At 41.6% G+C, this 27,801-nt stretch overlaps 1 protein-coding gene across 1 annotated transcript in view; it reads left to right on the forward strand.

Moving 5' to 3' along the window:
- Positions 1–203: 203 nt before the first annotated feature.
- The window catches only part of DDC (dopa decarboxylase), a 55,507-nt gene continuing 27,909 nt past the window's right edge, over positions 204–27,801 (forward strand). The window contains exons 1-6 of the mRNA XM_063130518.1: positions 204–230; positions 9,062–9,281; positions 10,541–10,654; positions 12,172–12,291; positions 16,419–16,553; positions 24,020–24,163. Of these exons, the coding sequence (XP_062986588.1) occupies positions 9,081–9,281; positions 10,541–10,654; positions 12,172–12,291; positions 16,419–16,553; positions 24,020–24,163 (714 nt within the window). The 5' untranslated portion in view covers positions 204–230; positions 9,062–9,080. The remainder of the gene's footprint in view (positions 231–9,061; positions 9,282–10,540; positions 10,655–12,171; positions 12,292–16,418; positions 16,554–24,019; positions 24,164–27,801) is intronic.

The following is a 27,801-nucleotide window of genomic DNA, read 5'->3' on the forward strand; positions in this document are numbered from 1 at the left end:
GTAATTCGACTTGCTTTGGTCTTTGGAGCACTGCTTGTGATATGTGTGAATGACTGGATGGACAAAAGGCAGGGGGGAGAGTGAATGTTAAAATGCAAAGCATCCTCCTCTGATTGGTTCATGGGAAGTGGGTACTCCAGATATAAATGAGCAACTGCATCCTCTTCTTTATAACTGTCACAAAGAAAGCAGACAGGGTGAAAGAGAGAGCCGGCTAAACCTCACCAACAGTAAGTAAAAAGTCTGGACGTTAGCAGCTTAAGGATTGTAGAAATGTCATCACAGTGCAACAGTTTGTCACCCAGCGGTCTCAAACTCTATTCAAATATACAGTTGGTAGCAATATTTCTGGGAGACTTGCACCAATGAATACGTATTTTTAAATTGACCTGTCTGGTATCTTTGCATGTTTGAGGGGGATGAAATAAACTTGAAAAAGTGTTACTGCAAATCAATGCAAGACAATATATTTTGGGAACAAAATATAGATACTGGCCATGTACATGCAATGCACCATCTCTATATAAAAATGAAGATATGCTCCTATTCTGGATTTGTCAGTGTTGGGTAGTCAGGGAAGCGGTTAACTAATGATACAATTCTTTGTTCTGTATTCTCAGTAATAAAATATGTTCCTAAACCAGGGTCTTAAGAGTTCCATCCTATAGGTAGTTAAGCAGAACACATTTTCGATTAAATGAAATTATTTGAAATGCCAAGACAAATTATCAAGTTTAAGCTAATGTGTAGTATTGGCATTACATTAATTGAGGGGTATAAACCAGCCCAAGTTAAACACTTTTAAATTGTTTTCTTAAATGTGTATTTTATCAAGTAAAAAAAATTACAGGAATGCAATTATACAGTATAATTATTGATTACAAAAGGTTGTGTACTATCTTGAAATTTACTGTTTCAGTGCATAGTAAATAAAATCAATTTTTCAACAAATCTGATCAAATATGTTACTACTTCTGCTCTCCTCCATTAGTTATGATCAATGATACAATCAAAACCTATTTCTCATATTTCCAAAAAGAAGCCACTTATATTTTTGTACTGTTCAAGAACAGATTCAAAAGTTCAAGAGCATCGTTTGCAATAGCATATATTAAATACTTGGGGATTGTTGTTATTTCAGAACTATTTTTTTAATTATTTCCAAAATGTTGTTGTTATTTTAAAAAAGCCAATGTTAAGAAAAATTCATGAGAAGTCTAGAATATAGGAAAGAAATCAACAATTGGTAGTTGACATCACCAGAAATGCTGCTGTTGCAGAATATATATGATTTAATTTTAGGGAAATTTTTTTAACAATGGAACTGTATATTGTACTTTCTTTTGATAGTAATATTGATCAGACTTCCGGTCATATTTTGCCATTAAGAGGGCTACTTTTCCAGCAAGACAGTTGCTCCTATAAGTTTCTCATTATGACTATGCTTAACCCTTCATACCTTTTTTTTTTTAAAAAAAGTTGATACTTTCCCCCCATTAGATTTTCAGTGTTACTAATATTAGCTCTTTTAATTGCTGTTTTCCAAAGGATGGGCTTAAAAGAATAGGAATAAATGGGAAAGTAAAAAGTACTTAATTTTGACTGGATTGTAGCCTTAATTCATATTATTATTATTAATAATGATGATGATGATAATTAATAATATAGGGTTATAATTTATATAGCCCACTAGTAGGTTATATAGCCACTAATAGTAGAAAGTAGATTCAGAAGTAATACTAGTGACAAAAACAGTTTGAAACACCCTCATGGAATACGAATGACCACTGTGGGGCATGCTTTGGGGTATCCGTTCTTTTCATATCCATGAAGCTTACATTTCTTAAAGGATGAGAATGTGTTATAAGGAATGAGCAAATCTAGCATTTTTAAAACATCTCTAGCTAGCTGGCCACACTGAGTTTGGCTGAAACTTCTTGTTGGACTTAGGGGGAGTCTACACCAGCCGTTTATTGCAGGACTGTATCACAGTCATCACTAATGAGGCACATGACATTCACCTGCTCCTGTGGTGATCTCAGCTCCACTTCTCAGTTTCCCCAGAATATCCCTGACTGCTTGTGTCATGGCTTTTCTGGATCTCTCATCCATTCCAAAGAATGTTTGCAGTGTGCCCCCCCCTTTGTAAGGTTGTTGCTGTTCACTGTGAATTCCAGGCTCAGCGAACTGCCAATCAGAAGTAAGGGGCATGGGTATAGGAGGCATATGGGAGTGGACATGTCTGTCATTCCTGCCACATGTTTTGGATGGGTATCGACATGTTTTACCGCTGAGTGTGCTTGTTTTTGTGGGGGTTCTTTAATACAAACATATCTCTGCACAGGAGCGCATATTCGACAGAATTCATATCCCCCTATGTATTGCTGTGCATCTGTGCTCATGCACATCCTTCACAAGTCATTAAACAAAACCCACTGCCCCTTACCCATCTCCTTAGCCCCACCCACTTCTACCGATATACATGCACAAGCGCTGTAATAGGGCACACATGCTCCCACAATGGCACTCCTGTAATTGCGTTAAGCATTGGTCGCATGTGCCCCAAGAGCGCCGATCACGGAAGCAGGGAAAATTCGGAAGCAGACCTCATTGAAAGGTCTGCAAAAGGGCTCCAGGTGTAGATTAGGCATTAGCCTTCTTATGACCATGACATGGCAATCTTCTACACAGAGAAATAATGTCTACATAGAAAAATGTGTATTTGCCATAAGCTGAGTACTGTGGTATGAGTGAATTCCCCCCCCCCATATTAGTATACAGAGTGAGTATACAGGTTGGATGGATGCTAAACATACTATAATATCCCCAAACCACAAATGCCAATAATACAAGTCACAACTATATTGTCAACAATGTATAATAACAGGAATTAATACATATTAATATATAACACCAGATTGGAGGTCAAAATTGCCTTTACCAAGTCCATATTTGTAGATTTTCTGTCTTTGGGGAGAAAAATCTTTGAGATCAGAAAATATCTTCTCCCAAAGACTGAAAATTTAGATATTGGGGCTGTTCACACAATATGCTAACCCACTCACAGTGGTTTAGTGTGGGCTGTTTTGGACGGTGGGTTATTTGTTGAACCATGGGTTATTGTGTTGTCTGGATGCAGTAGGGTGGTTTGCTAAGCATACAATGTGGCTTATTTTCTTGAATAAGTCACCTTGAGAACCCATGGTTTGTTGTTAGGTTGTTCAGGGTGGTTAACAAGACTCACGGCATGATTAACAAGATACCCTGGCTGTGCTCAGATAACACAATAATCCACCTTGCAGAAGCAGATGCAGAGTCCATTTTATTATCTACGTGAGTTTAAAATGCAAAACTGCACATGCTTGGAATATTATTATTAAAAGCAGGATTGGTAAATAGTTTCATTGACGGTGCTGTTCTAACCTATTGGGAAGCAGTTTTAAAGCATAGAATGGTGGATGGAAGGGGGGAAGAGAAATGTTAGTTGTGTGTTTCACAGCCAAAGGAATACACATGGTCTTCTAAACCCCCCACCCCCGCTCTCAAATAAGACCATTACATCCAGGGTCTAAAACTATCTAGCTGTATTACTGCTGGGGAGGCAAAACGTCCAGTTTAAGCCTGTGGTGTAGATATGCCCTTGAGGAAAAGCTCAGGGCAGTTTCTAACTTATTCAGTTAATAATCTGTATGAATGATCTCCAGATCTACTGATGCAGTCCATTGGCCGTTAATTTTGGTGACTTATGCATATATATATATATATATATATATATATATATATCTCCGCTTGTTTCAGCTGCAGATAGCTAACCCATTACTCGATCAAAAGTGCAGATAAGGCAGTCACTTGCTCTGTAAAACCCACAGTACTTTTATTGCTGGCACAACTCCAGATTTTTCTGGGTTTCCAGATAAGAGAATTATGGTGAGAGTGTGGCCCTTGCAAAATCCTTAATCACCCTTCCCAATAGGTATCTGGACTACTGGTAGAGCAGCAGGACAGGTTAAGGATGGCCCTGGATCCAAATGCTTGAGTCCATGGGCCCCTCGCACATCCATGGGCCCCAGGCAGTGGCGCCTCAGCCTTGCCAGTTGCCAGCATTTCGGCATCAGCCATTCTCCATCGCTAAATTCTGGATGCAGCTGGACATAACAGTAAGCCAGGGGTGTAGAGTCTCAGGCCCGTGGTCCAAATCCTGTTGTCTGGATCCCAGTGTGGCCCTCTGGCATTCCCCCAATGGCCATGCCCCCTTTGCCTGACTCCACCCCTTTCCTCCAACCACCCATCATTTGGTGGTTTCCCAGCTTTTGTGCAGTCCCCACTCCTCAATTCTAAAAGGCTGAAATGCCTCTCTGGCAATAAGAGCTTTTTTTAAAAAAATATATATAATTTTATTTTTCTACAATACTTAAACATACACATTACATCCTTTCATAAAGAAAAACAACAACAACATACTACATAATATTGAAACATTGAATACATAATATCTTATCTAAATACACAATCAAAATTAACATAGAAGTGCACCCCCCACCTCGGGATCTCATTCCTGATTCCAGAATCTCATACTTTCTTCTGCTGGTGGTTTCCCACTTCCTTTAGAAAACACAAATATTAGGAACTGTTTCCAAATTCCTTCAAAATCATTTGATTTAGCTATACCTCTTCTCCATTTAATATTACTTGTCAATTTATCATTAATAGCAGCAATAAGAGCTTTGAGCTAAAATGAGGTGGTAATTATTTGCTTTTGGACCCCACCACTGAAATGTGGCCCGCAACAGTTTCTCCAAACTAAAATTCAGTCTTCAGCCTAAAAGAGGCTCAACAACCCCCGCATGAAACCAGTTTGCTCAGGCAAATTGTGGTTTGTTGGAATGTCTGAATCTGCCCCCTGGACGCAAACCATAGTTTATCTTTCAGCTATGGGGTTCTTTTTTTTTTGGTTGGCTTACAAATTCTGGGTGGATTTAACATTGGCTTATTGTTACATCCAAACCTAGAAATACTTCTTACGCCTGGTTTGTTTCCGTGTCATGGCCAAGCTGCTGGTAACAGAACAGAAGTGAGAGCAAGAGTGGTTAGAAAATAAAACTGCTTCACAGGCTAGCTCTCAGTGACACTTGTCCCAAACTGGCCCTCCTGCCTTAATTTGTCTGGCAACTGGACTTTGTCCCTGCCATAACCCTTCCTGAATAGCCCTCCTTCTCAAAGTTGAACTCCTCACTTTGCAGCAGAGGGAGATGTAACGGGTCCACAGCAGGTCTCATTGTACCACAGCAAAACTGTATGTTCAAAGCACTACTTTACTCTCAGCATGATTCTCTGACTTCGACACCCCCAGAGCTGTAGTCTTGCAGTGTGAGGAAGGTATTGTTTACCTTTCTGCATGGGTTGAATATTTTCCCAGAGATGTTTCTGGGAAGATCCATCTCATTAATACAAAGGTCTTACCTCTTGTGCAATCTATGGAGCACAGCTGGCACAACTCACATTCTGCTCTCATGTCCCTAAAGAGGGAGCATGAATGTCTTGAGGCCCATCACACAATTGTCATCGCTATCACTGAGCAGAGGGCCCAGGTGATCATGGCAACCTCACCCATGGGTGAGCAGCTGAATGTAGATGGGCCACATCGATGCACTGGTGTGGCTCTTCTTGCTTGAGGTGGAGGATTGGGACAATCCGTGTTTCAGGGTTACCTTCAGGATGTCTCTGGCAACCTTTAATCAAATTGTGGATGAGATTGCCCCAGTGGCCCAGAGACAGGATAAAGGGCTGTGGCTCAGTGGTAGAACACCTGCTTTGCATGCAAAAGGTCCCAGGTTCAATACCTGGCATCTCCAGGTAGAGCTTGAAAAACACCTGTCTGAAAACCTGGGAAGATGCTGCCAGTTAGTGTCAACAAAACTGGGCTTGATGGGCCAATGGTCTGACTCAGAGCTCCATCACACCTACTTTTTTATCCAGTTTTCATCCGCGGTTTCCCCATCTGTTTCCTTAGCAAGTCGAGCACTAGGCACTTTGATGTCTGTGCATTGTTGTGCTCTTTCAGCTCATGTATCTTTTCACCTGGAGTGCTACTATGCTGGTGAAATCCCCTACCCCACCCCCTACGTTCTCCTTTCCCCTGCAGTTAATTGTTTATTTTTTAAAAAAAAATTTCTTTATTTCTGCACAAATACAATAGTACAGCAGCCTGAAGCTGTGCAAAAATGGTAAAACAGCACACTATACTTTCCCCTAAGATCATATTAAACAAACTCCAAGGAAGGGAGGCTGTTTGTAGAAAGCAGGAGGGAGTGCATGGGCCGAGACTGTTGCTGTCCCTTGGCTTTGGAAAGGTTTACAGCGGAGGAGGACTGGAAGCTTGTTTTGCTCATTTCAAAGGGTGGGCAGATGAACAATCATTTTAACTAATTTGTTTTGTAAAGGTGTTCAGGACCCCTTCTGTGCTCCAAGAGAACCAAAATGCTTAAATCTGTGTAAGTTTTAAAGATAAAGAGATCAAACTTGGCACAGTGATAGCTCTTAAGGAGGGCTTTAGCCATCCCAGGTTTGAATCAGATCAGTTCATCCCTTGATTTTAAGGAATTTTAAAAATGGAAATGAACAAAAATGCTTACATCTGTGTAATTTTTAAAGATAAAGCGATCAAAATGGGCAAATTGATAGCTCTTAGGTAGAGCTTTAGCTATGCTAAATTTGAATCAGATCGGGTCATCCCTTGATTTTTTAGGATTTTTTTTAATTCCCCCACTTAAACCCATTTTCCTAATAATCCACCAGGGCAAAATACGAATTTTCCTTTCCTTTTATCATACAAAGCAGTGCATCTCCAAATTCATAAAATAGAGATCTGCTGGTTCCCTTACTCAACAGTAAATCCCATTGATTTTAACAGCATTTACACCCAAGTCATACTAAAATCCCATGCATGCTTATTTTTGAGTAAACCCCATTGAACAGAGAGAGACTTACTTCTGAGTAAACAGAAGTACGACCTCAGAAGTAAGCATAGGGTTGCAGAGCACTTCTTTCCAGTTTGCTGTCTTAAACCATGGTTACGTAGCCACCATGGTTAGGAATGGTTCACATAACACGCTAAGTCATGGTTCACACCATGACTTAGCGTGTCAGTGTATGTGTGTGTTGAGTTGGCCATCTGTGTTGAAGCATGAAGGCCCTGGCACATCATTATGTTTGCATTGTGCACATGGCACTTGATATTTTGTTCTATCTACTTTTTTGTACAGGGGGATCTTCCCTTGGTATGTTCTGTCTTGTACATATAACATGCCAGCAATTTATCTTATGTTCTTCTTTGTTAGCATTGATTTATTGTTTACATCTGTCTGAGAAAAGAAAAGTTGTTGTGTTAATTGTTAACAGCAGTTTATTTTATGCCTTGTACTGCTATGGGTGTTTCTTTAAAGATTTGGGTATGGCATATTATCTCAGGTATGTTTAAGCTTATGTATTTCGCTTTTCAGCTTCCATGTAGGAAGTCAAGTATGCTAATCTTACTTTAGTAATGGCTCTAATGATTGTTTATCTCTATATTTTCTCCCGATGAAGAGGATCAGATCAGTTAAAACACATCTGGGACACTGGTATTGTCAATACGTTCAGTCTATGCATTTGGGAAATTAGCATTGTGAATATGTATAGCCTATGTTTATGTTGTATTGCTGGGCATTTGTTACTGGTAATTCATTTGTTTTGATTTGAATGAGATATTGGTATTTATATTAATTTTTAAAATATTTTTGGTCACATTTTTTTCCTTTAAAGAATGTACATGTTTTTTAAAAATGCAAATAGTTTGGGGTCGGGTTAAACCCTTCCTCCCAAATAACCCAGTGAATCCCTCCCAAGTGGTTATTTGCTTTGGGACAGAAATTCTGTTTGACACCTTGGTCCGAGTTCTGCTCTCTCCTGGTGTGATGGCTGTTTATATTTCTAAAAACTTGCACACAATCAATGTCCTCTCTAGTTTGGCCCCAAATCTAATTAAGTTCAGCCATCCTAATCCGGATAAGGAGAGGCATATGTGAAAATAGGCTTCTGTGCAGGTATTACTTTATGGATTAGGAACAACAGGTGTAAATTGGATTTTTATTCAGAAGCACATCTAGCTCTGTCTCTGAATATGGATGCCATGTATCTGGGTTGCTTGCTTTCAGTATGACGTGTCACACGGCACTTCCTCATACGCTGATGCCAGTAGTCATGGGTAATTATGGGCACTAGATCTTGATCAAGACTTAGATTGACTTCTGAATAGAAGTGAGCATGAACTATAGAATCTAGAAGTTTTACTGCAGTGTAACTGGCTATAGTATTAACATCACTTTAAAACACAATTTTAAACAAACTTTGAGTCTAGCTGTGTTAGTCTATTGCCACAAAAGCAACAGAGTCTTATGGCACCTCTAGGGCACAATCTTATACATGTAGGACTTTTTTCTGTGTAGACAACTCCTAGCATGCCTCAGCCAGCCATTTAAGGCTGGGGGACTGGGAATTTTAGGAGGTTTTCTTCTGTTGAAACATGCATCAGATTGTAACCTTAAAGACTAACAAACTTATTCTGGTATAGGTTTTCTTAGACTATAGTCCTCTTCATCAGATGCACCTGTTGAAATTGACTGTAGTTCACGAAAATTAAGTCAGAATAAATTTGTTAGTCTTTATGGAGCTACACGACTTTGTTATTTGTACTTTAAAAAGTATTTCATCCATCATTCTGAGAAATGATATAGTGCATTAGATTGTTTTCAATTACTTCAAAATGCCCAATTTTCCCAGTGGAAATTTCCTCCCAAGTTTTCACATCTCTGATTCTGCTGGTCTCTGCATGGGCCCCAGTTTTAGTTTTTTTTACCATGTGACACCATCAAACTTACCTTGTCATCTTTGTATTGTTGGAGACTTGGAAATTCTACTTGAAAAGTAATATCTTGTTTGTTTGTATGCATCAAGGTTCGCTTCTGCAGAAAATAAATCAACTTCAGGTGTGCATTTTTCAAAGCTGCAAATTGGTTTCTTTCAGGTCACTCTAAAACCTTGATATGGATGCCACAGAGTTCCGAAAAAGAGGAAGAGAGATGGTGGACTATATTGCAGATTACCTTGAGAACATAGAGACGAGGCCAGTATATCCTGATGTGGAACCAGGCTACTTGAGGGCCCTAATCCCAGATTCTGCTCCTGAAGAACCTGAGAGATTTGAAGATGTTCTTAAAGATGTTGAAAAGATCATTATGCCAGGGGTAATAATATCTATGTGTTAGAGCTAGAAAGGAGCTTTGAAAAATATAAATCAGCATTAAACATACTTGTAGCAACATGGTGCCTCTCTTGTTGCCTGCCAGGTTCCCTGCCTCTCCTGATTTTTATTTTACATCTTAAAGATTTTTTTAAAAAAATTATTACTTTTTTAACTGGGAGGCTGGCATACTGCAAAGCAAAGTGTTGCCTTCCATCACCATCTTTATTTCAGTTTAAATGAGTGGTTTTATTTTGGAACTCAGAAACAACCCCCCCCCTTTGCTTTGTAAATAGTCTCACTGGTTTCGCTCATTGAAGAGAGCATTTTGTGAGCAGTTATGCTCACCGTGGTGGCCGTTTTATGAATTAGCAATCCCCCATGGTAGCCATTTTGTGGTCCCTCAACATTTTCAAAGTGGCAATTGAATCCACCAACCCCACAGGGTTGGGGAGCACTGCTATAAGCTGATGGAGGGGAAAGAGAGCTGAAGGTGCTTCTCACTTTGGGTGGTGTTTACCCTACAACCGGCCCAGTGTATATCCCTCAGGAGTACATTCTACACTCAGGCCATTGCTACTGAGGCTTTCTCTTATGTACAATGCACTTCTATTATAGATGGAACATGGAGAAGGGCCAACAGCCCAGAGTTCTGCCTTTGGCTTTCTCTGTAATGCAGCTCTTTGCAAGCCCTTCTCGTTTGCTTCATCACGCAAATAGAAGCTTAACTTGATTTAATCCCTGAAGACTGTGTCACTGTCTTAAGTATTATTGCATAGGACTAAAGTGATTAGCACCTTCCCAGCTTCTGTCTCACCAAGAGTGTCTGTGAGTCATAAGCCATTGTGGTCAGCATCTCTGTTTCACTCTTCTTAGACTTTTCCTGGGTTTCTTGTAGTAATCGCACTTAAATGTCAAACTGGAGATTGGCCAACACCTTGCTCCTTCAAAAGAACTTGCTTTCAACTTGGGCACATGTTAGTTACAGCAAGGACATGCATAGTACCATTCTTCGTTTGAAGGGTTGCAGACTTTTTCTTTTAAATTCCTTTTTTATTGTGAAATTTCAATAACAAAAAAGTTCATAAAAAGAAAGAAAAAAGGAATACGCACACACACACAAATATCTCTCAATATCTGTGTGTGTGTGTGTGTGTGTGTGTGTGTGTGTGTATTGAAATGAATTGCAGGCTCAATATTTGTACTGTTCATAACAAGAATTCCTCTCACCTTGATGAATACCTGTTTCTATCCCCCTCCCAGGTGACTCACTGGCATAATCCCTACTTCTTCGCCTACTTCCCTACTGCCAACTCCTTCCCAGCTCTTCTGGCTGACATGCTGTCTGGGGGCATAGCCTGTATAGGCTTTTCTTGGGTAAGTGGCATGCAATCAAGTCCATCAAGATCCCATTTGGGAATGATCCATTTGTGGTTCTGGCTCCTGAGCAGACTTGAGCATTGGCACCTGTCTCAAGCACACATCTGTTGACAACCTGGGAGGATTTTTGGGGAACGGCTGGGTAGACTATGTCCAAAGAGGTGCCGTACAACCCACCCCACACACTCAGGTACTCTGGGAAGAATCTACTTCAGCCTACCAAAATTAGGCTGGCAAGTATTACCCAGAGGACCTTCTCTTCTGCTGCTCCCAGACTGTGGAATGGCCTGCTGGAAGAGACTCGTCAACATAACAGCCTTTTAGCATTTAAGAAAGCTATAAAGACTGATCTATTTAGGCAGGCCTATCCAATGGCATTTTAGGACATTTTTAGGATGTTTTAATAATACATACTATGTATTTGATTCAGTTTTATGTATTTTATACTTATTGTTGTTCCCTGCCTCGATGCAAATGGAGAGGTGGGTAAGAAATATTATTATTATTATTATTATTATTATTATTATTATTATTATTATTATTATTATTATTATTTTATTCAAAAGTTACAAAGATAGGGATATATGTTGCAAAAACATGAGCTGGGTGGGAGGTGGAGTAATTCTGTAAAATACATTCACAAATATTGTTAATGTGTTACTTTATTTATTGCAAGCCTTTATAACTGTTTATCACAGAAGTGATGTGTTTAATTGTTTTTTGTTTAAATAAATGCATTATGTCGACGTCTGGAACCTACCAACTCAACCTTCCTCTGAAAAAGGTACATATCCATGTGTACTAACATATCCTGTTAGTATGTGGATATGTATTAATCACAACCAGCTAGCAAACAGATCCACATGGCCTCTATGACATCCTTTTTAGATCCAGGCTGCAATCCTTTGCACACTTACCTGGGGCTACGCTCTCTTGACCTAAGTAGGATTTACTTCTGAGTAAATATAGATAGGATAGCTCTTTAAGTGTGGGATCTCAAAACTGTTTCACACTGTTGCTTGGCATTTTGGCTTTCTTTTTTTCACATTTATTTATTTTAATTTTTATACTGAAAAGAAAAAAAGGAAATGCTTAAGATTTGAAGAATGATATATTTTGTAATAGATATATTTTGTAATATTTATAATATGATTTTTGATTTCCTGAGAGATAGGGCGAAGGGAGGGATATTATGTTCAAGTTTATTTTGGCATTTTGATTTTCTATGAGGTACAGTGTGAGGTGGGTTCTTGAGCTCATGCACAGTGTACATGTGCCAGCACATGTCAAATGTTGCACATAGTCCATCCAAATGGGTGATTCCTTGTCCTCCAGTTTTGTGGCGCCCAGATTGAGTCACAGCTGACATTCTGCACATTGTAGCGTAGGCACGAGCGAGCCTCAGAGTTCCTTCGCTGCATATACTTTCTGCACGCTGTATGCAACATGTCTAAATATTTAAGAGAAGCCACCACACTCTTATAGTTTCTTTTTACTGTGTTTCTCCCTTCTAGGCTGCGAGCCCAGCTTGCACAGAGCTGGAGACAGTCATGTTGGATTGGCTAGGGAAAATGATAAACTTGCCTCTGCAGTTTTTGGCTGAAAATGGTGGAATGGGAGGTGGAGTGATCCAGGTAAGCTGGAACGTTTGTTGTCTTAATTACTGCTTGGCATGTGTTCTTTTCAAACTGGGTGGAAATTGATATTATGTTCAAATAATTTATCTTTAGCCTGAAGCTCTGTGGTTAGTTGTTCTAACCGATTTGATTAAAATAAAATAAATTCTCTGGAGGATTCCTCAGAAGAACAGCATGAAACTTCAGAGCTAGATGTCCCCAGGGAACAGATCACCTCAGAGGATGCTGAGACTACTCAAGATGGTCCTGGGCCCTCAGGGGTGATGCCAGATCCTGAGGCAGAGGGAGATGTTGAGCCCCCACTAAGCCCCCAAGAACATTAGTGTCTTAAGATTCAGGCTAGGATGGTGGCCAAGCGAGTAGACTTCTGATAAAAGAGCCTCTGATGTGTTGTAGCTGGGTCTTGGGTGGGTCTTCGCAAGCTCCGGTTTATAAGCTCTCAGTTGAGACCTGCTGCTCACTGGAACGACAGGTGGACCCACCTTCAAAAAAGCTATAAAGACTGATCTCTTCTGGCAGGCCTATCCAGTGCAATTTTAAGATGTTTTTAGAATGTTTTTAGGATTTTTTAAGGATGTTTTTAACAATGTATATTAAGTTTTAATTCAGTTTTATGTATTTTATCATTTATTGTTGTTCCCCGCCTCGATCAGAATGGAGAGGCGGGTAAGAAATAAAATTATTATTATCATTATTATTATTATACCTGAACAAGCAGAAAAGGCAGGCTCAGACTTGATTGAAGGATAAGGGAGGGCCATCAACCTTGGTCTCTGGACATTACCCCTTCAGAACAGATTGTGCAACGTTTGTACTCTCCCATCGCTAATTGGAATTCCAGAACATTGTGTTCTAACATAAAGGCCTGCTTTGCACGATATGACAATCCACATTTTTTTTTTAAAAAAAAACCCCGTTTTGGCATGAAAACATGAGGGGGGAAAGCTTACACCCTCTCCCAATCACCATGGTCCTGAATTTTGGGCATGTGTGCTTACCCAGAGGTAAGTCAATCATGCATCCGTGCATAGCTGTGCTAGGAATAGGAATGGGCTGAGAGAAGCAACCAAGGAGGTTTCTTTTTTAAGTGTTAAAGAGAGAAAATTAATAAAAACCCTCAGCCAACTCATCCTAAAAAGTGAGGTAAGCCTCTGAAGATATGGCATACGTACGTACGTCAATGAAGGTGCTTCACAAGGCAAGAAAGTGGTTGGGGGAGAGAATCTCAACACAGCAGGAGGAGTTGTGGTGCAAAGCCCCCTGGGATATGTGCAAGGAGTGGGCAGGAGGAGCGAGTTGGAAACAAGCAACGATTAGCCTCAGAGACGCTAATCATCACTTGGCACCAACTGTCAGTCTTTGCTAGCTGACCAAAACTGGCATGCAATGACTGTGCTAAATCGCTTGCAGATAAGCTGGGTAATAAACCTATTAAGGTCGGGGAAGGAGTGAGGGCAAGGCAAGGCGAGGTTGTAGGCGGAGCTGGGAATTTTACCAGTTCAACAAAGTCAAGTCAGTGAGGCAGAGAAAGGTCTTTTTGCAATCCAGTGTCCAAAACCTGAGGAATTCAAGGCGTAAAGTGAGGGCAAGGCTCATGGTCTAAGACAAGGCTGACAGGATGTGTGTGTCTTCATGGCACCGCATCCCTTGGAAATGCCGCGGTTTCTCTCCCCTGGGGTGGCATCAGGTAATCCTGATGCTGAGGAGGGAACATGGGGTTTCTGGGTGGCCAACCAGGGACCAGAGCTGTCCCCCACCCTGTTCCTGGAGGAAGGCAACCAATCGCAGGTTGCCTTCCACCAGGCACCACCCGGCCACGCCTCCACTGCGACTCTGGACTGAGGCTTAGGGGCTGTCTTCTTGTTGTCCTGTGCATCCTCGCCTCGTTCCGTAGAAAAAAGTCGGGATAAGTTCCCGACTTTTTTTCTCTGCAGCTTCAGCAGAAAGCCCAGGGTGGGTGTGCAATTGTTGTTGTGTCGTATAATCAACACCGCACCAATACGCACCCACCACAAGGCATTTCTAGCATTTAGACAGCCCCAAGGTGTGTAGGTATGGCATTGTCTCTCCAGCAATGTCTTCTTGCTGCTTTTAAGCTCAGCGTCCTGGAGCACCTGCAAGCAATTAGTCTGTCTTCTGGGAGCCTGTACCTGTTAAACAGACCGACACTTGCCTGCGTTGTTCTTTCATATAAAGCCTCCTTCACTGGTCAGCGGAACTTTGTCCTCTGAATTTAACACAGGGGCTGCAGCAGGGCATTGGTCATTGTCAGGTAGGGAGGAATCTCAAGCTGCTTCTGGGTTAGTCCCTTCACTCAGGTCTGCAACCTGACATTCCTCTTCGTCCTCTGAAGAATCCAAGGGAGGCATGACAACATTTTGGGTTAGCAATCGAATAAACAACCCGTGGTGGCTTATTCTCAGGGCCTATTATGTTGTGTGAATCAGCCCAATGAATGAAGGTTATTAAGCCGCCTGGCTAGACCTTGACACTTCCGCAATTTTAAATCTGGAACCGGGGCTGCTGTTAAGGGTAGGCATGGTTGAGCACCTGCTGAGCGCCGTCTTCCAGCAGGGCTCCCTTGGACCTGCTCTTCACTAATGCAGCCTACTTTTTCAACTGCCTCTTGCTCAGACAATGGTGGTGGTAATGAGGAGGAGCAGTAAATGCCACCGCTTACTTGCTGACTGGCTCTCTGCCTGTTGTGTAAGCAAGTGGTAGCAATGGAGAGAGAGAGAGAGAGAGAGAGAGAGAGAGAGAGAGGATGAGCAACAGCAGCCGGCAACAATGACAGTGAGAAGGTAGAATTGCTGAGGGCCCTTTGAGGATGTCCTGCCCAGGGCCCTCAAAAACATGAAGCTGGCACTGTCTGAAATAACTCTCCTTAAACTGCTGCTAGCTGCTGAAGCCTCATGTCAGAGCAGCTTTTGCTTTTACATTAGATGGGAAAGTATCTTTTTACGTCATTTTGCAGTAGCCCCAATTTTGTGCTAACAACACCGAGCAATTATGTCTGTTTACCAACTCTGGATGCTGCCATTTTAAGCTTACAATTCTTGATTGCCTATAATTTTAGAAGACGCTGATGACTGTTCAGTTTAGGGGCTGAAAGATAAGAGTGGGAGAAATCCCTGCTCTTGCCTGAGATGAGGCAATTTGTGGAGTTTATCCTCTCGCCTTACGACTTGTAACAATAATGATAAAAACGAGAAAGGACATGACTAAGATGGGCTTTATATTAGACTGTCAACCATTCCAGGCTGTAAAACCAAACGGATATTGGCGTGTTGGCCTGTGGAAATTGCTGTTTAATTACCTTTGAAAGGCCAAATCAATATGAAGCCCCCTCTTCTTGCCTGGAAAGTGACACTTGAAAAATTCAAAGATGAAAGAAAATTTCAGCTTGGGGCTCTGGTTGACACAAGTAGCGCTACTCACCAATATTTCTGCCTCCTCTTGAGTCTGCTCACCATGGAAACCTTTGTTTGCTTGCAGTGAAGAGGGAAGGAGAATAGTCTGCTTGTCATAAAAGCCAACTTTCTCAGCAAGAGCTTTCAATACAGGAGTCTCAGTGTTCCCCCCTCTATCATTTTATTGTGGCTTGATCCAGCCATATTTAAGCACTTTTAATTCAATATGAGAGATTTAGGTAAGTGCTTAACTTGCCCTTTGAAATAAATCTGGTTTAGAAATGCTTAACCTGAGCTTGATGGCGCGCTTAGTTTGAGCTGGCTTGTGCCCTTAACCCGAACAAGATACCTATATATAGTATTCCCTGATCAACTTCTCTTCCTGATATACATTTATAGGTGCTCCAAATCAGAGTATTGATCAGCTGCTAAGCACACATTTGGGGCAGGGTGGAGGAATCTCCCCTATTTTGTTCCCTGGTAGGCCACCTTGATGGTCAGGACCAGTCCAGGAGAAAGTTGTAGTTGCATCAATACACAAAAAGTGCCTTTTTAATTATGTACTTTCTGTTGGGCTGTTCTCCACTTTGGAAAACCATTGGAGCACTGGAAATCTTTCAAATGTTCTTCGTTTTCAATGCAGTGGATATTCCCCACTATACAGGGACATTTTCTCTTGGATTGCCTGGTCCAACTGTCTCTTCTTTACCACAGGGCACAGCCAGTGAGGCAACCCTGGTTGCAATGCTTGCAGCCCGAACCAAAGCGATCCATCATGCCTTATCGGAAAACAAAGAACTGACTCAGGGAGACATCATGGGCCGGCTAGTGGCTTATACCTCTGACCAAGTGAGTGAGGACTTGGGAATAATAATAATAATCTTCTTCATAACGCTCAAAGCAACTAAGGCTTGGTAATAACATCTTTTGTCCATGTTATGCTTTTGGAGTGGTCCTCAAAGATACATCCATTTGAGAGCCAAGCTACACATTATGGTAAACACACTTTTAAAACTCGTGTGTTTAAATCAGCTGCTTTTATTTTGATAAAAAGCAACACACTCCCAATCTGCATTGGGGATCTGCAGAAGTTTCCTGTGGAAAGTCACACATTCTGAATTGGGGCATGACAGCTGCTTTTTATTCAAAATTTTAAAAAATTGCCATTTTAAGTATGCCCTTTCTAAGCAAAGACCATTTTATTCTCCCAGACCTTTAAAAACTATTTTTAACTGATGCTTGATTTAGTTTTAATATGTGTACTGATTTTAGCTGCTCAATTATTTTTCTTTTAAATGCTGATCTATTTATGTTCTTTTCAAATAATATGTTCTAATGTGTTTTTTATCGGTTTTATCATTGGTTTTATTATTTTTTGCTTTTATATACACTGTCCTGAAAGCTTTGGCTATAAGGTGACGCATAAATTGAATGCATGAATGGATAAATAAATAACAGCAGCCACAAAATGACTCCCCTCTTCCTGCCCTAAATAATGTTCCTGAAATTAAGAAAGCTTCGACTAATTAGGAGTGGTTTTTTGTGTGGAAGGACCATGAGATCTATTCGGTTCTGGTTCTCAAAACAAATTTCTGTTTTTTTAAAAAAATTCCAAGTATATCTTGGAATTGGTGGATGCTGGAGAACTAGGAAAAAACAAAGTAGCCTCTACAAGCCTGCAGTCTGTTCACCCCTGCTGTAAGCAATGGTCTAAAACAGGGTTGGGCAGAAGGTAGATTTCCAGATGCTTTGAACTTCAACTCCTGCCAGCAAGGCCAATAGTTATGAATGCTGGCAGTTCAAAACATCTGGAGAACTACTTTCTTCCCACCACTGGTCTACTACAGGCTTCTCCAGCCAGGTGCCCTTGAAGCTTTGAAGTTCAACTCCCATAAGGTCCAGTCAACATGCCTCATAATCAGGAATAGTGGGGGTTGTAGTCGAAAACAATTGGAGGACATGAGGTTGGGGAAGGCTGGTCTAATAACGCAATACCGTAATAATAATAATAATAATAATAATAATAATAATAATAATAATAATAATAATAATAAATTATTTATTTGTTACCCGCCTCTCCCTCTGGATTGAGGCGGGGTACAACACAAATAAAAATACCATAAAATACATACAACTAATTCAAATGTTTAAAACCAGTGCATCATTAAAAGCTAAGACTCTGTTCAGATGACATGCTAAGCCATGGTGGTTAAGCATTTTGAGCTAAACATAATGGCTTAGTGTTGTGTGAAACATCACTTAGCCAGTTGTGTGAACCATTCCTAACCATGGTGGCTACATAGAAAGGAAAGGAAAGGAAAGGAAAGGAAAGGAACCTCTCGTGCAAGCACTTGAGTCATTGCTGACTCCTAGAGGGACGCCTGCTTTCGCTGACGTTTTCTTGGCAGACGGGTTTTTGTAGCGGGGTGGTTTGCCATTGCCTTCCCCAGTCGCAGTTACCTTTCCCCCAGGTAGCTGGGTACTCACTTTACCGACCTCAGGAGGATGGAAGGCTGAGTCGACCTGAGCTGGCTGCCTGAGAACCAGCTTCCACTGGGATCGAACTCAGGCTGTGGGGAGAGTTCCGGCTGCAGTAACTACCGCTTACCACTCTGCGCCACACGAGGCTCATAACCACAGCTTAAACAACACACTAACCATTTGCTGCAAAAGGGTTAGTGGTGTAACCATGGCTTAGTGTGTTGTCTGAACAGGCCCTAAAAGGAAGATCTGACATTCAAACATTTTCTTGGAACTGGTGTCTCAGTTTTTTCAGTGTGGATGAGATATTCAAAAGTTACCCTAGATGAGCCAGGGCTTTTTAGTGGCAACCCTGAACAGTGAGTAACTCCTAAATCAGCCCCAGGACTCCTGAAACAGTTTATGTAAATTGACCTTATGTTTATGCCAAAACAATCTCTTTTCTTTAATGCGATTAGCATTTAGCAGTTCTCCTTACATAAAAATTCTCAGCAGGACTAGGATCAGGAAAAGCTTTGAACTTAAATGAAAGCAAACATTGACCTTGTACTCTTACCATTTTTATATTTTATAAAGAGTCCCACTGGAGGAACCCATGAACATAGCTTCTTCTAACAACAATGACATTTCAGTATTTAAATGTCAGAGACATGGCAAAATTGTTTCTTTCCTTTGGTATTTTTTTAAAGAATCCCCTGTGTTTGCAGCATCTAATATTGCAATATTAGATGTGCCGCATACCTTTTTCTTTTCACATGCACACATTTTTATTTTAAGCTATTTTTGTTTTTGCAGTGAATGTAAGCCTGTTTCAGAGCACATGAATAGACAGTATAGGTCAATACAAGTTATCTATAAGCCTTCAACCCTCAATCTGACTAGGATAAAGAAAAATATTTGAATGAGAGTTTATTAGTTTTCCAAAGCAAAATCAACAAAGAGAAAAGAAAGAGAGAGAGAGAGAGAGAGAGAGAGAGAGAGAGAAATAAAGAAAAATCTTGACCAGGATTTCGCTGAGGAAATTCATCAGACTTGGTGTGTGTGTCTTGACGACGTCGCTTTGCTGCTTGTTCCCTCAAAACCCCATGGCATCACAGCTGCGGGGTAGGAGTGGCAAATCTCCATGGCAGGAGGAAGCGCGGGCTACGAGCAGCACCAATGGCCAATCAGCTCATTGAGCCCAGCCCCTTGATCTGCCCCCAGCCTCAATGTGAAGCGAAGCCACCATCGACAGATAGAGCATAGAAGGTGGTGGCCTCAGAGTAAAGGAAAACGTTGCGGTAAGTCAGTGACATTTTAAAAGCGCAGTTCTGGAGGAAAGGCCCGTGGTGGCTGCAAGTTGGCGGCTGCATTGTATAAACAACGCAGCACCATTGTGCAGCCACCATGGGGTATACAGGGCATATAGGCAATCTCTCAATCTGTTCTCATATTAGGCGAATTTATTCTATTATTTATTCTATTGCTGTGGTTTAGATACCAATGAATGTTTGCATTGGCACAGTAGCCTGCAAAGTGTAGACCTCCTCTCCCCTTCCCCCACCACCGCCAAAAAACAAATTCTCATTCATCCATTAATTCACTCATTCATTTATTATATTTCTATACCACCCCATAGCTGAAGCTATCTGGGCAGTTCATAAAAAAATGAGAAGAAAATATACCATAACCATTTGTGGAAAGTCCTTTTCACTGTATCAGTCTGTGATCCATCACATCCATCTCTGCTACCCACTACCGCAAAGGATGAATTTACTGAAAAAGGCCCCCAGTTCAATCAGTACAAATAAATACTTACAATGTTTGATTGATTTGTATGCAGTGTGTGGATTTATGTTAGTGGTATGAATAAAAGATGACCAGATTTCAAGAAAATACTGTCGTCGTCCCCCCCTTGATCCTGGCTTCTTTTCCAGTGTTTATATTCTGCTGAATATTGTTAGGACACTGCATGCACATGAGGAGGAAGGGAGGGTTTAAGATCACAGAAACAGTATGCGCAACGGAGCGTTTCTTCTGTTCTTTGGAGCCTTTGACGTCCGGCTGTTTACTCCCTCCCAGTCACACTGCTTTGAATGTACTGCACTTAGCTCCTTTGACTGCCCCTCCCCACTTTGGATTGAAAATGGCTGATCCTCAATGAGAAATGACAGGGCTCTACGTCTGCTGAAGGTCAGGGGATTTTTCTGTCTGCTCAAGGATTCGCCTTAAGATATTTCTGACCTTTGAAAGTAGCCAGTTGCTGTGCTCGTGGGTCCTTCTGCATTAAATTCATAACTGGGTGACTCAGTAATCCAAAGAGAGAAAATCCAACGTAAGGAGGAAAAATCAGGATTGACAAGGGAGCACGGCGGTGGAATCGGAAATGGCGGAGAATTCAGGCATATTACATATACTGATCAAAACTCCAAAAGCAATGTATTTTGCGTAATACGAAGGATGCATGTGCGTACATTCATGGGATAAAAATTAGGGGTGTGCACGAACCCCCCAATCCGCTTCTCTTCCAGATCCGCAACTTCCAGATCGGGTCAGCTCCGCTCTGCTCCGATCCGCCTATAGTCTGCTCCGCTCCGCTGCGAAGCTCCGGATCCGGATCGGAGCTCTGCTTTCCCCCCCCCCCATAGGCTTGCATTGAAATCCAAAAAAGTCTACAATTTTTTTCTGTTAAAGTTAGAAACCTCAAGTTTGGCACCATGACACCTCATGGACATATACACACGCATGCCAAGACTCAAGCAAATCCAAGCATCCCCTGATTTTCGGGGAATTTTTGAAAATCGGTCACCCCATTTTCAGGCATGGGATTTACTCTGACATTTTGACAGATAAAAACTTGGAAGCATGCACCCTCACAGATGCCATCTAGATCCACATTCATGGCAAGTTTCAAGCAAATCCCATCGTCCCCTGATTTTTGGCGGGGCTTTAACCTTTTAACTCACCCCAAATCAAGTTTCATGCTAGAACTACATCAATTTCCACGTTAGAAACATCAAATTAGGCACCATGACACCTCATGTATGTATACACATGCATGCCAAGACTCAAGCAAATCCCATCCTCCCCTGATTTTTGGGGAATTTTTGAAAATCGGACACCCCAGTATCTCAGGGATTTAAAGCTGCAGACAGCTCAATGGGGCCATTTCAAAGGAAATCCCAACATGCCATGAATTGGGGAGTAGATAAACCTATATGAATCTTCTTCCACACTTGAAAAATTGATTTGGAACTTCAAAAAGTCTAAGTGAGTGCAGGAAGGACTTATCCCCTGAGTCAAAGCAACACACACACAAACCATCCCTGCGAGGCGGGCAGGGGAGGGGAGGCAGGCAGGCAGCAGAAATTTCTGGGGGCATAAGGAAATGAGGCAAGGATGGTTTGTTTCAAAGCCAGCAGTAAAGTCATGCATTGCAAAGTGCAAACCATCCCTGTGAGGAGGTCACAGAGGAGGAGGAGGACAGGCGGGCAGAGAGGCAGGCAAAGATATGCCATAGATCTATGGGGGAGTCAGTCCCGGCAGATACCCCAAAACAACAGCACACAGGCGGAGGCGGGAAGGCAGGCATGGAGCAGACATTTCTGGGGGCACAAGGAAGTGAGCCAAGGATGCCAGTAATGCAAACCATCCCTGGGAGGCGGGAGCAGCACAGAGAGATACCTTTTCTTTTGCATCCCATAACTAGAAGGTTAGGAGGATAAGAGTAAAGCTTTGTGATCCTTGCTTCAGAATTGATTGACTGCATTGTGATCACAGCCATTACTAAACAACAAAATAATAATGCTAATAATAGCAGTACTAATATTAGTACTAATAGCAATAACAACAACAATAAGGAGTTGACCCACAATGAAAGCCTGCCTGACTTCACTGAAGAGGAAAAGCCAAGAGAGCTTGGGCTATGGGGTGTAAATATAAAATGGAATAAATAAATAAACAAACAAACAAAGGAGGGGTGGAATTAAAAGCAGCAGTGTTGCTGAATAAACAACAACAAGAATTTTAAAAAAAGGCTATGTCTGTCTTTTACCATTAAGAAGAAAGTGGACGTGCCCAGGGGGAGGGGGAATTATGCCAATTTGACTGGCCCTGTCTAGGGACCAGTCTTTAAGAAGCAAACTTACACTTCAACTCATGACAGGCATTAGCTTCAATCTCTCCACTGGTTACTCTTTGGAGGGCTCTGATGACCCTCCAGGGTGGGAGAGTGTGTGTACTGGGCACGTCCACATGCCCTAGGGGACCTCATCCCCTTGCACCACATCTATTCAGTTGTTCACCAAGGTTAGGGTGGGTAGCAGTGCTGTGTTTCCTATCTGTTATTTATTTGCTTAGTATATGATTTCAGGTTGTGTTTGTGCATTTGGTGAGGCTACTGTTTTAAAAAACACTGGGAAAAGTCCGTTCAGACTAAGAAAGAGAAGTTTCCCAGTATCCCAAGTTAGTAAGTATCCCGTTTTGCCTATCCCCTCCTCCAACTTTGGGATCATGTGATCATGACTGGGAGTTGACTCTGCCTCTCAGCGCTTCAAAAAGGTACCTCTCCCACTTTTTTTACCCGATTTTTAAAAAAATTATAGCAAGCGAACCGCACCACGCAGAGAGCTGAGAGTAGGCTCAAAATTACCCCCAGCCACGACTCTCTAAGCACACGAACTTTCAGAAAGATAGCTTTAAAAACAACACAGTTATCCCTTATTCTTTTCCGCAATACAATCCTATGGGTGAAATTTTCCAAAATGGCGGGCGGATCATTCCACGAAAAGAGAAGCGCTCCGCCTATGGCCGCTTCTCTTTGCTGTGCTTCTAAGGGTCCACGGTCCGCTTCTACTCTGCCTCTGGGCAAGGCGGAGCAGGTCAATTCGCTTCTGATTCTCCGATTCTAATCGGAGCGGAGCACATCCCTAATAAAAATGCACATTGCACATGAGAAAATGTATATTTATCCCGTGAATAGAGTAAGTTAAGAGAACTAGAGTGGGTTTGCATGCATTAGTCTGAATTATTCATTTTTATTCTGGTTGCAACCTTTTTGAATTACAACAATGTTGGTGGATAGCAAAGGGATAGTCCATTAGTACTATTTCCCCCCCTTAATGGAGATGTAGAAGTGACATGCATGGTTGTGCAACAGGCTTTTGAAACTGCCTGAGAGATGCATTTGTGAACTTAGAGATCATATTAATTTGACCTTCTAAAAGTGTCCGATAGGCCTGCTCTAACCTATTTTGCATCCACAGGGTGCCATTTGGAATTATTTCCATTCCATACAAAACATGAAAAAGTTTAGTGAAATGGTTCATCTGCACAACTTGGCTGAAGTGGATTCAGTGTTTCATATGACTGTCTTTGAACAAATTGTATGGATAATTTATTCCTATAATTTGTTTTAATGGGTAGTCACTTACGGTAATAATGTCACTCATCATCCATCCTCACATTGTCTTGTCTTTGCGCAGAGACTGTGGGTCGGTCCAAATTCAATATGCTGAAGGGTTTCCCAGTGGAGCATCTTCACAGAAATGCATTGAGAATAGCTTTCCCCCTTTCTCCACTTTTTCTTGAAATTGGCTTTGATCCATCAGTGGCACTCTAAGCTGAAAAAAGCCAACTATGCCCCTCCCAAACCAACCGCTTTCACAGGTCACACTGTTGCAGTCATCAAATGGTGAACATGCATGTCCGCACAGGGTGTTCCCTACATCTATCTCCTCGATTCCATTGCCAAGATTTCACTGTGTTCTGGATCTCGGGTAATTGCAAACTGCATCCAGGAAATTATTTGTATGCACCCGTATTTCTAGAATAAAGTTCAACCCATTTCATTGCAGGCTCATTCATCAGTGGAAAAGGCTAGCTTGATTGCTGGAGTGAAAATTAAAGAGGTCCCCACAGATGACTCCTTTGCTGTACGCGGGTCAGCTCTAAGGAAAGTTCTAGAGGAGGATAAAGCCGCTGGTCTCATCCCATTTTTCGTAAGCACTGACATCTCGGTTTTTTTTTGTTAATGATTCAAATATCCAATTAATAAACATACAGTGAGAGTTGCCTACTTTTCAGTTGGCCTGCGGCTCTCTGCCTTCAACAGCGGTACAACCGGCAGCAATAACATTTATCTCTGTGCCATGAGAAGCTTTACCTGCAAATTCCTGCAGACTGTTGCTGTGAAAGGCAAAAAATGGTGGCCAGTTCAAGGGTTGGCAATCCAACTCTGGTTCTTTTTCTTATTAGCCTGTGTTACTTGTTATATGTGCTAAAAAAAATGGATAAAGTACAGGTATTGTTTTCTATTTAGTGCAGGTTTGTTGAGCCTCTTTCAACCATTTTGAATTCCATTTTGGAGAAGCTCTTGGGGGCCATACTCCAGTGATCAGTGGGGCTGGGACCTCTAAAATGCCAGCATATTTCTGCATAAAGCTGCCTTATACTGAGTCAAATCATGGGTTCATCTAGCCCAGTATTGTCAACACTGACCGGCAGCAGCTCTCCAGGGTTCCAGGCAGGACTCTTTCCTTGCCCTACCTGGAGAAGCTGGGGATTGAACTGGGGGCCTGCAGGCCAAGCATGTGCTGTAACACACTGAGCTATGGCCCCTTCCAGTTAACTAAGGCTTGGGAGAGGTATGGGAGGAGGGGAGGCTACATAAGAGCTGGAGAACCACTGTATGGTTGGTAGTTGAGGGAAAGGTGGGGATAGAGGAAGGGTGTGTGGCCATCTGGGTCACCTCAGAGGGGCTGGACTGGGCCCCTGGGCCTGTTCTGCACCCCTGATTTAGTGCCGTTCTTTGCTATCTTCTCCCCCATAACTAGATAAAATGATCACATTACGTAAAGGAAGCAAAGTCAGTGAAATTGCTTAACAAAAGCTACATAGATTCTAACATGAGGTGGCTGAATAACCCAGAATACAAAAATGTAACAGTTTTAAAACAATCTACAGTAAATAACAGACTCCATTAAAAACCTTATCTTATGCTGTCAAATGCCTGGGAATAGAGGAAGGATGTGACATGGCACAGAAAAGATGACAATGTGGCACCATACGGTCCTCATTGGGCAAAGCAATCCATAATCAAGGGGCCACCACCGAGAAACCCCTCTCCCTTGTTGCCATCCTCCGAGCTTCCCTCGGAGGAGACACTTGGAGCAGGGCCTCAGATGATGAACATATTATATGGGTAGGTTCATACTAGGAGATGTTTTGTTTTTGCAAGAACTTATGATGCTCCCCACCTCAATACACAAATTCTGGCTATGAACCCTTAATAAATATACAGGCCAGGCTCTGTGCTCATCCAAGTGCTGTTGTTACCTGATTGGTACACTCAACTGCATCCAGGATGAGAGCAGTAGTGCTATATTTAATGCTGCCATCTGAAAAAGATCAAGCCCAAGGGCTCCACTGAGTTGTCAGTTCCATTTGCAAGAGGCAATCCTTCCCTGCTCGAAATGCAATTAGGCGATTGTAATATGGGTCACAAATTGGGTTAGAGTGATACAGCATGAGAAGACCGCTCCCCTCCCTCCCTCTCCCCAGACAACAGATGCTGTTAGCTTAAGTGGCTTTTGGGAATTGATAGAAGGAGCTTTGAGGTTACTTTACACACCTACAGGGGAGACATCCAGGCCAATGAAATCCTGCTGACCTTCATCGCATATGAACATTTCTTGTTCTACGACCGCAAAGCATGAACTGATGATGGGGGCTTGTTTGTAACTGCACTTAACTGGTATAGGACATTGACACCACGGTACTGCTCCTTTAATTTGGATATAGCTGTCTCCACTAACCCCACAGTTTGCCTTCCCCTCTTACCAGCCACTGACCTGTGCCCTGGTAACAGCTAATATGCTTCGTCATTATGCAGTCGTGCAGAGAGAGGGCAGAATACGATTGCGTGTGCAGCCTTAATTAAAAGAGGGTTCTTATCTGTAGAGCTTCCTCATGGAATATATGTGTTTACCATATTGCCTGACGCAGTCCAGCTATGTGTAATAGGGAGGGGGATCAGTAACCATTCATGGTAGCAGACTTGCCCCCCCGCCCCCCCGAGGGCTGCACTTCGGCCACGGGCCTGAGATTCCTCAGTCCGGATTTATAGTATCTTTCATTAGTACTGAACAAATAAGTAAATGAGTGCTATAGCAGTGTACTAGAACCGTATGCATAGCAATAAGTGCATCTTTTTCTTTGATATTTGATTTCATCTCTGCTTAATTTTTCTTGCTATTTTAACTTTAATGTAATGTAATTTTTTGTTATTGTATTGTATTGGCTTCTTTCTTTTTTTAACCCTGTTTTTAAATTGATTATTTTAACAGTGTTGTGGGCTGCCTTTGAAACCACAGTTAAGAGTTGGAATATAAATATTTTAATACATGTTTTTTATTATTTATGTTTATCTTGTCAAAAGAAATCTACTATTCCTTCTACATTTCATACATACGCATTTTATGAAATGTCACTTGACGAAATGATTTGCAAAGGTTCATATATGGACACAATGGATCCACACTGAGATTTATCCAAGATGGTTAGAGTTTGGAACCTCCTTTTGATGATACTACTGTGTATCCTTACGTATTTTTATTTATTGTGTTTATATCCCACCTTTTTATCACAGCAGTGTATGTGGTTCTCCTCCCCCCGCCATTTTATCCTCACAACAACTCTGAGGTAGGTTAGACTGAGAGATGGGGCCTGGCTCAAAGTCATCTAGGGAACTTCAGGCCGAGTGTGTATTTACTTGTTTACAGTGTTTACAGTGTTTGTATACTGCTCCACATCCCTTTTTTGGAGCTATGAACTGCAGATAGGAAATAATAATAATAATAATAATAATAATAATAATAATAATAATAATAATAATAATAATACACCAAGTTAAAGGAAGGCTTCCTGAAATAACAATATTTGTACGTGGTCGTCCTAGTCCTGGTTCAACAGCCAAAGCTTGCCATTACACAGAAGTTGCTATTATATTTGCAACACACCTTTAAGTAATATTTAAACCAATTTGGCACCAGTTTAATTGTTGCACTTTCCCCCAAGTCGTCCTACTGTGTACTATATGTCTGATACGTGACAGAGAATGGAAAGTGATGTGATAGACCTTGCCCCACTTCACTTTGTCCCATTGTCATCTCTGGTCAAAGAGGCTTTTTGGTGTCCGAAGCTCTTCAAAAACCTGCAAAACCTGTTTCACCAGAGATGACAATTGAGCAAAAAAGTGAGTGTACAACCCTTCAATGCTTTGGTTGGGGGGGGGGGGGAAAGCTAAATGCTCTATTTGTCCTTTCCCCTCCTTGATCGACCGACTAATTATTAGAATCTTGGAGTTATTGACATGGAATTGATAACTCTATAACGACCTCTCTTTGTCTAAAAGAGGGGTAGGAAACCTTAAGATGATAATGGACTGGAACTACAGTTCCAGGTAGTATGGCCACTGATCATGTATGATGGGAGTTGTAGTCAGCAACTTCTGGAAGGCCATCAGTTCCCTACACCTAATCTGAAGCATATGCTTTTCTTCCAAAGCATGTATGGAATATGAGCCATTCTAACACATTCTAACATTTTTAGACACAGAACCATAGGAATTAGAGGCTTA

This window comes from Elgaria multicarinata, chromosome 1 (genome assembly GCF_023053635.1).
Source record: "Elgaria multicarinata webbii isolate HBS135686 ecotype San Diego chromosome 1, rElgMul1.1.pri, whole genome shotgun sequence".
NCBI lineage: Eukaryota > Metazoa > Chordata > Lepidosauria > Squamata > Anguidae > Elgaria > Elgaria multicarinata.